Source organism: Polypterus senegalus, chromosome 11 (assembly GCF_016835505.1).
Source record: "Polypterus senegalus isolate Bchr_013 chromosome 11, ASM1683550v1, whole genome shotgun sequence".
In the NCBI taxonomy this organism is placed as follows: domain Eukaryota; kingdom Metazoa; phylum Chordata; class Cladistia; order Polypteriformes; family Polypteridae; genus Polypterus; species Polypterus senegalus.
In genome coordinates this window covers 128,553,895-128,570,023 of record NC_053164.1, presented here as the reverse complement: position 1 = coordinate 128,570,023, position 16,129 = coordinate 128,553,895, and the positions used below count along the sequence as shown (strand labels likewise).

Here is a 16,129-nt window from a genome sequence, read left to right as displayed (position 1 = left end):
GATGTTGGTTCTAATTTTTCCTTTAATAATGACCATAAAAATATGTTTGTTCTGAGTGGCAGAGACTAAAATATACTAAACAGAAACTGAAACCTTGGAACAATCTAGGGTTGAACAATCAGTAAACTTTCTTAAAAAGACAAATCATAAATCATAGTTGAGTTCTTAGCTGATAACCTGAAATTCTTACTTGTTGAGAGCCTTTATTTTTTAAAAGTGCATACAGTATTGACTCCCCCAATCAGTCTTAAATAAGATGCCATATAACATGTGAACTGATGTGTAAAAACAAATGCAATGTTAATTACAGAATTACATCATCAGCTTAGTGACACAAGATACATAAATAAAATAACATTTCAAAATTAAAATACTTGAAATTATCCAGAAATAACTATAATACAATTAATCTGCAGAAGATGCTGACTATTCCTATGGATGGAGTGAAGGAGCAGTATCACACTTACCTTATCTGAAGCAAATTCATGATCATCCAGTCATTTGGGAAGACATTCTTTCCTATAAGGTCCTTGAACATAATGAATGTCTCCATTAAGAAGTCCTAAACAGCAGTGGAAGTTAAAAAAACACACACACACACAGATTGGAGAGAAAGTTTAGTGAAAAATTTCATAATAAGAAAATTAGTCATTATTATTTTATTCAATGTACATTTCTTAAGTAATGTAAATTAGGATTAGGAATGTTTCTTAGCGATTGCATAGCATTAAATGCTTGTTAAGTAAAAGTAGTGAAATTATTTTTATATAAATAAAGCTACATGACTGCCTGACCAGAAATGTCACCTATTCAATGACATTCTAAAGAGAATGATGTTAACTAATGAATCAGTATCATAGCCCTGAGGCCCAGAATAATCCAAACTCTCTAAAAAGTTAATTATGAAAAAAAAGGATTCACATTTATTTGTTTGAAATAGTCAATGAAGGATGAAAACTATGGTACCATATGTTAGCGTTTCTAACTGCAAATCAAGTCCCACCTGTATCCATATTTTTATCTTGAGCTTATTTAAGTTTAGTATAATAAAATGTAAGTAACACTATGTAAGTGATAAAAAAATCTAAAATGTATTGGGTTTTAAGCATTACATACTATTTCCAACAGTATTCTATTAAAATTATTTAATAAATAAAAATAAACTTATGAATATATTTCTTGATAAAAAGGGCATTAAACTTGCTGCAACTCATTAGAATATTTTTTTTTAAAACTGTTATAATTTTTTAAACAATCATACAATACGCAGACATAACATTTCGTGCCATGTCCACAATACCCTATTCTTCTATCATGTATTAATAAGTGCATTTATTTTATATTATTTTATTGTCTGGAAGCATAATAACAGTTTTTGATTTCCTTTAAATTTTGCATTACTGTTTCCTGTATTCTGTAATTTAAAATGATTATTACATCACCAGTGTTCCTATAAAATAAGAATTATTTGTCTATATCTGTACTGCATTGTTCTTTATTAGTGCACATGTCTGACATTTTTCTGTTGCTAAATACACTATCATGATAACTCGATTATCCATTCCATGAGAAAAACTAAATGGCTTACATGTCTAATTACTATAGTTTATATGCACTCACCTAAAGGATTATTAGGAACACCATACTAATACGGTGTTTGACCCCCTTTCGCCTTCAGAACTGACTTAATTCTACGTGGCATTGATTCAACAAGGTGCTGAAAGCATTCTTTAGAAATGTTGGCCCATATTGATAGGATAGCATTTGATGGAGATTTGTGGGATGCACATCCAGGGCACGAAGCTCCCGTTCCACCACTTCCCAAAGATGCTCTATTGGGTTGAGATCTGGTGACTGTGGGGGCCATTTTAATACAGTGAACTCATTGTCATGTTCAAGAAACCAATTTGAAATGATTCGAGCTTTGTGACATGGTGCATTATCCTGCTGGAAGTAGCCATCAGAGGATGGGTGCATGGTGGTCATAAAGGGATGGAACAGAAACAATGCTCAGGTAGCCCGTGGCATTTAAACGATGCCCAATTGGCACTAAGGGGCCTAAAGTGTGCCAAGAAAACATCCCCCACACCATTACACCACCACCACCACCACCAGCTTTCAGTGATAACAAGGCATGATGGATCCATGTTCTCATTCTGTTTACGCCAAATTCTGACTCTACCATTTGAATGTCTCAACAGAAATCGAGACTCATCAGACCAGGCAACATTTTTCCAGTCTTCAACTGTCCAATTTTGGTGAGCTTGTGCAAATTGTAGCCTCTTTTTCCTATTTGTAGTGGAGATGAGTGGTACCTGGTGGGGTCTTCTGCTGTTGTAGCCCATCCGCCTCAAGGTTGTGCGTGTTGTGGCTTCACAAATGCTTTGCTGCATACCTCGGTTGTAACGAGTGGTTATTTCAGTCAAAGTTGCTCTTCTATCAGCTTGAATCAGTCGGCCCATTCTCCTCTGACCTCTAGCATCAACAAGGCATTTTCGCCCACAGGACTGCCGCATACTGGATGTTTTTCCCTTTTCACACCATTCTTTGTAAACCCTAGAAATGGTTGTGTGTGAAATTCCCAGCAACTGAGCAGATTGTGAAATACTCAGACCGGCCCGTCTGGCACCAACAACCATGCCACGCCCAAAATTGCTTAAATCACCTTTCTTTCCCATTCTGACATTCAGTTTGGAGTTCAGGAGATTGTCTTGACCAGGACCACACCCCTAAATGCATTTAAGCAAATGCCATTTGATTGGTTGATTAGATAATTGCATTAATGAGAAATTGAACAGGTGTTCCTAATAATCCTTTAGGTGAGTGTATACTGTACTGTTTAAATTTAGCAAAGAATGTTGGCTTGTGACATTGATGGGTAACCATCTTGGTCAAACTTTACGGTACCCCAAGTCATCATGCACTATGGCAAGTGCAGATCCATAGCTGATATTCAAATTTGCAGCAACAGCAGACAGTGTAATTCATTGGGTCTTCTTTGATGAAGCCATTTGCCATGTCGATGTGGGCTTGTGTGCACGATGTTGATAGTTGACTAGGTCAAGCTTCATCAGTTACACTTGTTCGCCCCATTTTAAACCTTTCTATCCATTCAAAAAATGTCCATTGAGTCATGCTCTTTTTACATCCATCCTAAGTCAACATCCTTCTGTGAATTTCAGTAGTTGTCACCACCTCTGTCCAATATAGCATGTCCTTCAATGATGGTGCAATCCCGCAGAGAAGCATCCATGTTCGTTTGATCTTGGATTCAGCTAGACTAATGGCAGAGTTCTGCGCTGTGTGTGTTCAAACTATACACAAGCCTTCACAAAAATGCTGCATTTTGTCAGCTTCAGTCCGTTTTGATTACTGTGTAATTTTCAGATTGCCTAATCTTTTTGATTTACCCCTGTATACACTATAGTTTTGTTGTGCATCTGTCCTTGTAAGATAATAAAGGGAAATGAAAAAACTGCAGAAGATAAGTTCACACAGAGTAACTCACCATAGACCCTGAGGTACAATTATAACACTTACAATGATGTCCTGGCGGGTTTTAAAAGTGCTAATGTAGTGGCTGTAGTGTAGGTCGTCCATCTGCTTTAAAATAGCTGTCATTGCGGCTAAGTAGTGTCCCTGGGAGAAGGAAGAAAACAGATTAATAGACCACGTTAAAATGCAGTTTAATTTCAGTATAATGCAACAGCTTTAAGACAGAGAATGTCAACGAGTCTTTTATATATTACAAAGCATGTCATCTAAATACACCTGCTTCCTTTTCTCCAGGCATCTTGAGTGTTACTTTATCTTTTCCATAGACCGATGACTAGAATAGGACATATATTGTGAGAATGTTGTGTCAACATAAAGCTGTAAACCTTTGTTTCATTTGTGCAGATCAGTGATGCCCATCCTCTATATATAATTATTGCTGCATACCTTCATGTGACACTATGCACTTGACTGCATTGAATTGCATTTTGTCCAGTTTGAAACTTTGTTCAGGTCTTTCTAAGTTTACGTGCTGCCTTGACATATTCCATTCTTTCAGTTTAGATATCATAATTAATGTGACAGGTTTGTGTATTATTTTTACAATATTAACAATGAAAAAGTAACTGTCTTAACAAGAACTACACTCTTGACTTCATCCGAAGGGGAGCATTCATTTTTTACCTATGTTCACTGCCTTTTGCCTATCAAACAGCTATGAGTCCTATTGTATAAGTTACCACTGATGCCAATGGCATCAAGCCTAGAGAATAATCATTGGTGTGGAAGATCAAATGTTTATTAAAATCCTATGTAAATTATGTCAAAGACTTTGCTCTTTTCTACTACTCAAGTTGTCGTTAAAAAATTATTTGACAGGATTTTTTTCTAAGCCCATAATCACCCTGTTCTAGAATATTATTTTACAGAAAAAGTATCATGTTGCATGTTCCAGCCCACTACCTTGAGAATAAAACACTCTGTGGATATATTAAAAGCAAAGACGTCTCACTACATGTTAACAAGAAAACTGGCATGGGTAAACCCCACTGCAATATTTTCTACATCCACTTTAAAGTTTTCAATCCCTCTTTTCTTTTTCAAATTCACAAATAAAAGTTTTTATAATTTAAAGTTCTGAACAAGACCAACAAAACCAGCAATTCCACTGTACAAACCAAATGAGCCGGTTGTGTAGTCCCTTTAAAACATAAGATGCTGTTTTACTGTCACCTACAAGTAGTGCAATACTACACTGATTTTTTTTCAGGACAACAAACACAAGAATGAAGTGACAGGGAAGCAGCAATGTGAACAATGTGAAAGGATTGAGGCAAAGGTAGTGAAAGTGACAGGAAAGAAGAATGTCCAATGCAGCCGAGTCATTCGGCCCCCTCTAATAATCCTCTATTTCTAATTGGCTTACTATCTCTCATCCCTTCACCTCCTAACAAATAATGTGTGGTTAGCATACTGGCACAATAATGGCTGGTCGATGCATCATTTAGGTTGATGCTGCACTTTAGTTGTGGTTGATGTGGCTACCCACTCACTATGTAAAGTGCTTGTGAAAAAAGCGCTATATAAATGTAAATAATAATTTCACATTAAGGATAATGTGACATGCAACATTTGTTTCTCTGGCTATTTTTGTTATATGACAAGCTATAAGCTAATTTCCTAATATAATGCTGAAAGACACAGATAATTAGTACTTGTACACAGAAGATGTTTAAAATAAGTCACATTTTACTCACAATTAGAGGGGAGTTGCGACTCATACTAATGACTGTTCGGTTCACTCTGCGGAGAAGACGTTCCATTATCAGTTGAACGTGGGAACTGGTTGGACCCTGAAAGAAAATGGAACATGGGTTCAAGTTAATTTGTGGGGAAAGCAAAAAAAAAAAATAAAGTAAATTAGTTTTGTAAAAATGTCCAAGGAAAGACAACATCAGCCAGTTTAATATTGATATTATTGTGGAAAATAAGCATAAGGGTAACAAAAATAGAAAGGTTGGTGTAAATTATCTGTGACACTTGTATTACAAACTAGAGCATTTGTATAAAGGCTAGTGCTGGTGTTCCATACTTTCACTTTATTTTCTATTCAAATCAAGTCTTTTCGAATGTTTCTCCTAAATTACAGACACAGATTCAGTAACTTTGATTTTACAAAACAATGTTGCTTGTTGGAAGCTTTTAGATTTTGTTTTAAACACTTCTTGTTGGCAGGAGCAGATATTTCTGCACTGCCTTTGTAAAGTTTGCATGCTCTCCCTATGTCTACATGGGTTTTCTTCAGGTACTCCAAGTTTGTCTTACATTCCAAACACTTCCTGGTGAAGTTCACTGGAGTAAGTATGGATTTTTGGGTGAGTGTACCTTATAATGAGCCGGGATAGACCCTGTAACAGATAAAGCAGATTTATAAAATGGAACGGATGAAACTTTTTTTAACTAATTATTACAAATAGTATTACAAATCAAACAGACATACAGTGCATTTAAATCAGATCTGATATCCCTTCTTATCCAAACCCAGGGAGCAAAAGATCTGCGGATTGGATGTGAGGTAACTACTCACACATACTGAGGCACCCCAAGGATCAGGAGAGGTTAAGCATGCTTGACCGATTAAGAACAAAATGACTAAACATGTGACATATTCTAAAAATGTTCTGGATAGTTCCGTATTAGTTAAATAATTTTTTTTCTAATTTTGAGAAAAACAGTATATTTTTTGCATTGTGTTATGCAAGGTGAGTTAGAACTCTTTCAGGTGATAAAGAAAAGGCAACCTGCAAGTTACCACAACAAATTAGTTACTAAAACTCCATTGTGTATTAGTACCAATAGTCCTGTTAGAGCAGAGGTCCTCAATCACAATCCTGGAGGGCCGCAGTAGCTGCAGGTTTCTGTTCTAACACGGTTGCTTAATTAGTTAATTAATTTATGGCTTGCTAGTGCTTTAACTCTGCTATGTCCCCTTGGTATTAATAAAGTATCTATCTATCTATCTATGTCAGGTAATTTTCATATCCGAGATTTTCTTCCCCTATCTAAGGTTATCATCCAAATGATTTACAGGCTAAAATGGATGAGTAGTACTCAGTCCTTCACTTTCCTTTCAAGTATTTAATTAAACCCAGCAGTACATGATAAATACACATAGGTGTAAGTGGTAACAAGCTAAATGGAGAAATGTTGGTCTCTTTTGTTATTTGCATGTTATTGCTAATTAGGTGCAATTAAAAACCAGGAATACAGCTGTTTAAGACTAAAATAAGCAATAAGGGTTCAAAATCTTAATGAGTGAGACAACTAAAGTGAAGCAGAAGTGCTACTTGAGCAATAATTGCTTCTAATTAAGCAACTGGGTTGGAGCAAAAACCTGCTGCCACTGCAGCCCTCCAGGACCGTGATTGAGGACCCCTGTTTTAGAGTGTTGGGGATTACTGTAGTTCCAAATGGTGTGAAATACAACAGAAATGTATATCCCATTAAAATCTTAGACAGGGTGATTTCCAAAAAAATGAGACTTAAAAAACGCTTTGAGGTGACAGTGGTGATATTTGGAATGTAAGCTGAGATAAGTGTGTTCAACCTACAATTCTTAATTCAAGTTATCAAGGGTTCTTAATGGGGATGACAGAATTTAAGTCCATCCATCCATTATCCAACCCACTATATCCTAACTACAGGGTCACGGGGGTCTGCTGGAGCCTATCCCAGCCAACACAGGGCACAAGGCAGGAAACAAACCCCAGGCAGGGCGCCAGCCCATCGCAGGGTGGACAGAATTTAACTGAATGGTAATATTCAGTGTACTAAGCATAAGCTATTTTTTCAATTCTATGTTGGCATGTAGTAGCAGAACACTTCCACAAATGCATATGCTTAAGCATACACGTACAGCGATATACTGTTGTGATGGACGGCCGGCAGCTTACACCATACCATATTTATTTGTTGAGCGCTTAAAAACACAGCATTACAACTGACCAAAGCGCTGTACAGTTACAACAAGCAGGACTAAAAGCAAAATATTAAAAACAAACATTAAGAGAGAATTAAAACAGAGATACTAAAAACAGGTCAGGGGACCAAATAAAATAGAGAAAATAGCAAAAGGCAAGTGTAAAATGAAACAGATTAAGAATTAAAAGCCAATGTGAAGAAGTGCGTTTTTAGGCGAGATTTGAATGTGGCGACTGAAGCGGCTTGCCTAACCACTAAGGGCAGGGAGTTCCAGAGCCTGGGTGCACAGACGGAGAAAGCCCTTTCACCACGAGCTTTAAAACGTGCCTTGGGAATGGTTAGGAGCAGCTGATCTGCGGATCTAAGAACACGAGAGGGATTGTGACAATGGAGCAAGACACTCAAATAGGCGGGGGCTAGACCGTTTAATGCCTTATAGGTTAGGAGGAGAATCTTAAAATCAATTCTGAGTCTAACCGGCAGCCAGTGTAGGGTTTTTAAAATCGGTGAAATGTGTTGGATTCTGCTACTTCCAGTTAGAAGCCTTGCAGCCGCATTTTGAGCCAGTTGGAGTCTAGAAAGAGTGGCTTTACTGATACCAAAAGGCAGGAATTAGAGTAGTCAAGCCGGGACGTAATGAATGCATGGATTACTGATTCCAGGAGGTGGTTAGACAGAATAGGCTTGAGTTTGGTGATTCGCCTTAGATGGAAAAAGCAGGATTTTACTGTGCTGTTGACTTGAGCATCCATTTTCAGGAACGTATCCATTTTGATTCCAAGATTGGAGACAGACGAAGTTACTGAAAGGGGGAGAGAAACGAGACCAAGGGGTGGAGCCTGTTTGCAGTCGGGACTAAAAACAATGACCTCGGTTTTTGAATCGTTCAGGTGAAGGAAGTTTACAGCCAGCCAGTCCTTAATGTCAGATAGGCAGTCGAGGAGAGGTTTGGTGGAGTCAGTTGGCTTGAGGGAGAAATAAATTTGGCAGTTGTCAGCATATAGGTGATATGAAATTGCATGCTTTCTAAAAATTGCACCTAAAGGCAGGATGTAGATTGAAAAAAGTAGTGGCCTTAAAATGGAACCCTGGGGGACCCCACATGGGAGTGGGACTGATTCAGATGAAAAATCGTCTAGCATGACTCTGAGAGTCCTGTTGCAGAAATATGACCTGAACCAGTCGAGGGCTAAGCCAGATACACCAGCCCAGGATTGAGTCGGAGATCATGATGTCGGTGGTCGATTGTGTCAAAAGCAGCAGATAAGTCGAGAAGAACCATAACCACGTGGAGTCCTGAGTCCAATGCCAAAAGGACGTCATTTAGGACACGTAAATGCACGGTTTCTGTGCTGTGTTGGGGCCTAAAGCCTGACTGAAAAAGATCTATTACCTGATGGTCCTGTAGGTGATGAGTTAATTGCTCATAAACTACTTTTTCTAGTATTTTGACAAGAAAGGTAGTTTGGAGATTGGACGAAGATTGGAAAGAACGGCAGGGTCAAGATCAGGTTTTTTCACAATTGGATGTACAACTGCGTGTTTGAAAGCACGAGGAACTATAGCCGAGGATAGACTACTAGTTATGATCTTTAGGACATCATATCGAATCACAGGAAACACATCTTTCAGCAGTCTGGACGGCACCACATCGTCCGGAGAGCCCGAAGGCTTCATTGAGGCGATGATTTTTTCCAGATGGGGGAGCGAAATGGGTTCAAAGCTGGTGAGGGAACCGTGCGCAAGAAGAAATGGAGATCTGGGATCTAATGTTCGTGACCTTATCCAGAAAAAACGTGAGGATCTGATTACAAAGAGCAGTGGAGGCAGAAGAGAAAACAGTTACGGCTGGAGAGAGGACAGCATTTAGTGTTTTGTATAAGACACGTTGATTGCCAGAGTTTTTTGAGATGATGTCAGCGAAAAAACGGTTCCTTGCACCTCTGACTGCTCTCTGGTATTGGGACCACGCGTCTCTCATGCAGTCGAAGGTAACAGTGAGACCATCTTTCCTCCATTTACGTTCTAGCTGCCTACAGTTTTGCCTGATGGAGCGAGTTGGTTCGTTTAGCCATGGGTCATGCTTGACTTTGGATTGTCTCCGTCTGAGTGGGGCTACGACATCCATCACAGAACAGCAGGAAGTGTGGAAAGTTTGCAATAAAACATCAGCATCCGTGGATTCACATGATGTGGAGATTGGTGAAAAAGCAGCTGCAAAATCTTCAGCAGCAGAGGGGGGAATGACACGGGAGGGACGGGTGGTGGTGGATTTACCATGCTCAACAGAGACCAAATCCAGATTAAACAGAACAGGCGAGTGATCAGAAAAGCTGGGAGGCAGAATGTCCAAGTCACTGATTCTGAGACCGCGAGAAAGAACCATGTCCAGTGTGTGAACCTGTCCATGTGTTGGTCCGTTCACTAGTTGAGAGAGACCAAAGGAGTCAATAATGTCCAGAAAGTCTTTTGCTAGAGGATTAATGGGACAGCAGACATGGATATTAAAATCACCCAAACAAAGGAAGCGATCATATCTGCAGGTAATATCAGCCAGGAAAGCTGCAAATTCATCTAAAAAGTTCTTATTGTATTTTGGAGGGCGATAAATGAGTGTGCACAGCAGCGGTGGTGAGCAGACTAGTTAGTTACTTATCTCGGCCAACACATCCAAGATGCTAGTTGGCATCTTCCCTGCAGCCTGGAGGTCCCCCAGATTCCCACAGGGCATCATGGACGATGGAGTTTGGCTTCACAGCCCTGCTGGATGCCGTGGGTGCCGCCGTGTGATGCTGCAGGGAGACAAGGGGATTGTTGCTTCCCGTATAGCCCGGAAGTACTTCCAAGTCATGGGGACGAAAGAACAGAAGTACTTCTTGGATGAAGAAAAATATAAGTCTTCAACTGACCAGGAAGTGCTATGAAATCACATGGACAGAAGCACTTCCGGGACAAGGACTATATAAAATACTATGAGAGACCCAGCAAGCGGAACCGGAGTTGGGAGATTGGGTGATGAAGCTGCTGGGAGTGGAGGATTATTGTTTATTTGTGATTACTGATTACTAAATTATTGGAGAATTGTGGCGAGTGTGATGCTTTGTGCACTTTATTTAAGAAAAACATTAAAAATAATAATTGGTGCTTTTACAAGTGTGTCCTGAACGTCTGTCTGTTGGGTTTCACGGGGTTACAGTGACCCCTAGCGTCCACTCATTGACACTGTATATTTATTTCCAAAGCATGCCCTCACAAAAAGGTATGGCCCAAAGGGTGGATATGAATAATTAATAAGATCAGAATAAATGAAGCCACCAGTGACTATTCTCGGAATTACACTCAGGTATTCTGGCATGTCAAGGTCGGTCAAAAGTAACACAGCTAAGTTAGGCACTGCTACTGTTGACAGCCCATTGCTGCATATTCTGTCAGTCTCTGCATCTACAAACTGTGAAAAACAAATGCAATAATGAAAAACAGCATGGGTCAGAGACATGAAGGGACACAGAGAGATACTACAGTATAGGGGAAGCAAAGCAGTTATTTCCAACATGATACTTACAAAAGATAAGGCCAAAGCAAAACACATTGACATTTCTTACTTTGTGTTTTTAATTGTGCAAAATTTGTGTAATTTGGAGTAATAACACCATTTTATTTTTGTGAACTAGCATAGTATAATGTCAGTGTCCCTGGGCTGTGTGGCCAGGTAGTAATAAGACAATATATAAATGCATTATGTGGCCATGTTTAAGAGGACATAGGGGCACAGTCTCTAACATGACTTCCATTTCTGCTCTTAATAAGGAGGACTAATTATTTAGATTTGAAACTGTCTTAGAAGGGTAACATGATTATATTTATAAATCGAACTGACCACATCTTGACGGTCCAGCACTTCCAGGATGCCACTGAGCAGCTGAATACACTCTTCGTATTCTGGTTTATGGGAATGGTCATCCAACTGACCACTTAATTGGTCAGTCATTAGAGGAAGGAGCACCTCACGACACTCTAGATTAAAACAAATCGCTTAATATTAAAAAAAAGAAACCTAAAAAAATATTGTAATTACCAACAAACAACGAGTCATGATGAACTTCATGTGCTTCATCAGGATCATTAAACTTTGGAGCGACTCCTACCTGGCTGCAGAAAGATGTCACTTTCTACAATCTTGCACATGCAGCAGAGCTTCTGGCGCACCAGCTGGAAATCTGGGATGCTCTCAATAAATTTAGTCAGCAGTACACTGAAGGACACAAGAAATAATATTAGCAGACTAAAAGATGGTAGAAAATATATAGTACAGTATGTGGCTGTTGTTCAGAAATTATGTATTGTGCCCGGTACTTTTCCAAACATATGCTGTCATCTTCCCCAGCTTTCATTAATCCACCCAAGGAAACTTATGACTTCTAATAAACTCATGATAGAACATGCAGCTCAGATACTGCTAGAGAACAGAGGGTGTAAATGGCAGAAACGACAGACAGGTATGCCAGATGGACAGGAAAATTACTTTTTTCCCAGCCTGAAGATTTTAAATATCGACTAGCAGAAGTCAGGGGCCAGAAGTAGTTCCATTTTCCATATGACAGGTGGCAGTGGTCCTCCCAAGATGTTCCAGTTTTGACATCTGCAGAGGTTCATCAGAGTTGAAGTCCAGAAGAATAGCCCCGTTGGAGTCCCTGGGTGCTGTTGGGGGAGACTCACTATGGTACTGGAAGCATTCCTGGGTCCATCTTAAAAGGAGTCCACTGCCTTACCTGGAGGAGTCAGAGTTGGGAGGCAGCAGGTGACACTCAAAAGGAGAGTAAAATGAAGGTAAACAGGGGCACTTGCTTTATAATTGTGGTTTGGTTTGTTTTGCACACTTGACCATTTATATTGTGTAATAAAATTCCTTTATTTGAACCTGGAACTGTGTTGTCTGAGGTTTGGTGCTCAGTGTCACCCCCTTGTGGTCATGAAGGTTTAGTACTGAAGAAAAAAAACACCAGCAAGCCACTGACACAAGAAAATAAATCTAATTAAACACTGCTATATGAAACAGTGTGTGTAAGGGGCTAGTGAAATTCTATTGTTTTCACTTGAGTACAAAAATTGCATTTCTGTAATTAGCTTAGGAAGGTGAAATTTCCTTTTAGTGAAGTTGGTATCTTTGACCCTTTTAGGAATGAACTTCAAAAAGAGTGAGACGAAGTGGTAAAGCTGGTGTTCTTGAGCTACTCAGAAAGCTTTGTAAAAAGTATGAGACAATGTGTTCGCCTTATTTTCTAAAGCAAATATTTAAAAAACAAACAGGACGTTTTGGATGTATGGCTCTCTAACAGCTTCTAAGACAAGAATATTCTATATTTATCTCATATTAATCCTATGATCTCAGATATACTGTAAGGACTGAGAATACCGGGAAAAATATTAATGTTGAGTTTGCTTTCACAATACTTAAATTAAGCATGGCATACATACTACCATGCACAGAGTATCTAGTTTTAGGAGTTAGTGCTCCTTCAATGTTGGGTTCCAATGCAGTGATGTTCGTCACTGACTTAATTTACATAATCTTAGAGAGTTAGCAAAAGTTGTGGTGCACTCCCGTGATTGACAGTTGTGTAGTTTGACATACCCAAAGACTCAGTCAAACCAGTCCACAACTTCTTAAATCGCAGAGTTGGGCTTGTGTGCTTGTCAAGGCTGACAACTAATGAGTGCTCACCCAGAAATAAAATGCATATAATGCAGCTACAAGGAATAAGGAAAACAGGTGCTTTGGAAGTGACAAACAGAAGAGGGACTTGTCTGTCTGATGTCACATACTTTACATATCACTAGCTATATTAATGTAATTAATTATTATTATTTATATTAATACAGAATGGAAAGCAAAAAAAGTGGGGAGGGGGTAGATGATGTGGCTGAACTCAGCACCAGCTCCATTAGGCAGAGCGTTACTGACCATCAGAAAAGAGGGGATGAGCTTGTGATACTTTAGAATTGTAAAACTATGCTGGAAAGTCATCACACGGTCACATAATTTGACATATCCTGTGTGTTCTAGTCAAGATTCTTGAAGAGGTTCCAGTGCTCACCGGTACGCTAAAAGCAGGTGTAGGTAATCTATATTCACTTTAAGCACAGGTTTTAGTTCTAACCAAATGTCTGTTTACAGCAGTACAACTTGCTTCCAAAGATGAATAAGACGACTTATGAGGTGTTGTCAATGAAACCAAACAAAATAGAAGTATGCAGAAGAAACGCTCATCACTTACCTGAGCTCAATGGGGTCAAAAACACACATGATATCATTCACAATAATTGGCAGATACTTCAGAGTTGCACCCTGTGTAAAATAAAGTGTATCTGCATTCAAAGAGGAACACAAAGACCCAAGAAATATTTGCAATTTCTGTTGAACATTTTTATTAAAACATTCCATTCATGTAGTGCAAATTTTTATACTAAGATAGATAAGCCTACAAGGGATGTTTGGATAGACCAGGATATGAACAGGATTCTAGTCTCTCAAAGGCTTATCCTACAGAAACATTTTAACAAATCCATGCCATGCCACAACAGTGCAGCAAGGGCTGGAGAAAAGTCACAAGAAACAAAATAAAAGAGGGCATACAAAGCCCTAATATTTGGATGCAGATGGAAGGAAAGAAGTTCTAACGTTTATACTACTACTACTATTGCACCTACATATCCCATAAAAAGTGTATTTGGAAGAATAAGCCACATTTACTGAAGAGGCCCTGTGCAGGAATATGACAGGGAAATGAAGCTTGCCAACAGACTGGCAACGACCTTCATGAAAATTTGAAAAAATGCATTAGAAATGTACAGGGATTAAAGGCTTGGCAGGAAAACAGAAATAGTGATGGTTTTTATAAATGTAAATCAATGCATAAAACATTGGACTTAAAACTAAGAAGAAAAATGTCATCATCGATTTTGACACTGTGGCTAGCCAAAAGCTCCACTTAGAACATTAATCATATTTTAGATATCAAAAATTTTTAGTAGGAGAAAGAATAATAAAAGTAGTAAATGCCATAAAAGTGAGATATACATATATCTAAAGTGTTAGATAAATGTTATTTTGTAAGACTGATATTAATTTAGACACACAATTATTTATAACTAACCTTAATTCTTACTGCTTCTTCAAGTGGTCGGTCCATCAAGATGTTAAAAGAAAAGAAAAGCTTTCTAATGGAGTTATTAAAATCATCCCCATCCTCATTATTTCCATAAAACCTAAAAAAAGAAAAACAGATAATTTGTATTTGTGTAAAAGTTGACACGCGATCAGCAATTTGATTGTAAAAATGTGCATCTAAAATAAAGGCTCCACTTTAGACTTGCCATTTATTTTTGGAGAGTGTTTCCAAATAAAATCTCTTTAAAAATTAACACCAGGAGACATGAAAAGTCTATTCTAATAAAAAAAAACTTTAAAAAATTAGATGAAAAAGAAATGCCATAATAGAGCAAGAAGTACAAAAAGCAAAGCGGTTGAGAAGGAAACTCACGTAGGAGCACTATAGCTATAAAACAAATCTCAAAAACAGATGACTAAAAACAAAAGCATAAGGAAAAACTGAAAAATTCAGTAGAAAAGAAACCATGCAGCCTCAATGACTGAGCAAAGACTGATGCTCCAAACTCTAATTTCACACTTCCATTTAATCATTTGACTGGCAGTCTGTCACCTGGCAAATTCAAAACAGGGGTGTGTCTAAAGACAACCAATACATTTTGAGGCCAGGACGAAGGAAAGGCAAAAGTTATGTCTGAGGATAGGGAACAATACAGCTCATGAAAACAATGGCAAAAAGGATGGCAGCCAATTGCTCATTACCTTAAATAAAGTATACGAGATTGAACTATGAAACGGAAGAGGTACTTGAGAGCCTTCAGGGCAGAGAAAAGAAGGCTACTTTTGATGGGGTCATCTGCATTCTCCACATAGTCATTCAACACTTTGGTAAGTTTTCTGTGAAGTAAAATGAAAGACAGCATGAAAATGTTACACAATACAAAATGTACAATAGGCCAAATATTTCTGGTTGTCTTTAACCAAATTATGAATTACATGCCCACTAACAAAAAATGCAAATAGCCAAAAATGTTAACTGGTTATGGGTCAAATCACAGTAAAGTGTATACAGTATATGGTCTTTTAACTGATTATCCTCCAATTATCAAATGAGTTTAGTACTAGAACAGGAGTCATCCAAGGAAATATATTGGCCCTAATTTCTATTTATAATTGTGATTGACTATGTCATGCATAACTCGGAAGAACAATTTGGCCTTGTTACACACCCTAGACAAAGCTTGTGAATGCCTGATAAATAGCTTAACAACTTCGACTATGCCAATGACATAGCAAAGGTAGAGAAAATGTGGAGGTCAATTATGTCAGTCGCAAAATAAATATTAATGAAACTGAACAAATGATGAGTCCTTATTATGGCCCTCACTTATCAATAGAGGTCAAATGAGAACAAATCAAGATAAGTGGTTGCCAATATAATCAATGATATTAGAACTCAAAAGGCCCAAGCCTGGGGAACCTTCTGGAAGTTAAAAGTATCTGGCAATCCAAGTTATCAACTCAACTTAAGATCCAAATATTTAA

General features: G+C 38.3%; 1 protein-coding gene across 2 annotated transcripts in view; it reads right to left on the bottom strand.

The window, feature by feature from the left end:
• The window catches only part of dock5 (dedicator of cytokinesis 5), a 272,453-nt gene that overhangs the window by 49,340 nt on the left and 206,984 nt on the right, over positions 1-16,129 (bottom strand). For both annotated transcript variants that reach the window (XM_039769628.1, XM_039769630.1), the window contains exons 22-29: positions 15,347-15,481; positions 14,631-14,742; positions 13,752-13,822; positions 11,622-11,728; positions 11,354-11,490; positions 5,253-5,348; positions 3,541-3,639; positions 468-562 (exon numbers count right to left, since the gene is read on the bottom strand). In XM_039769628.1, the coding sequence (XP_039625562.1) occupies positions 468-562; positions 3,541-3,639; positions 5,253-5,348; positions 11,354-11,490; positions 11,622-11,728; positions 13,752-13,822; positions 14,631-14,742; positions 15,347-15,481 (852 nt within the window). The remainder of the gene's footprint in view (positions 1-467; positions 563-3,540; positions 3,640-5,252; positions 5,349-11,353; positions 11,491-11,621; positions 11,729-13,751; positions 13,823-14,630; positions 14,743-15,346; positions 15,482-16,129) is intronic.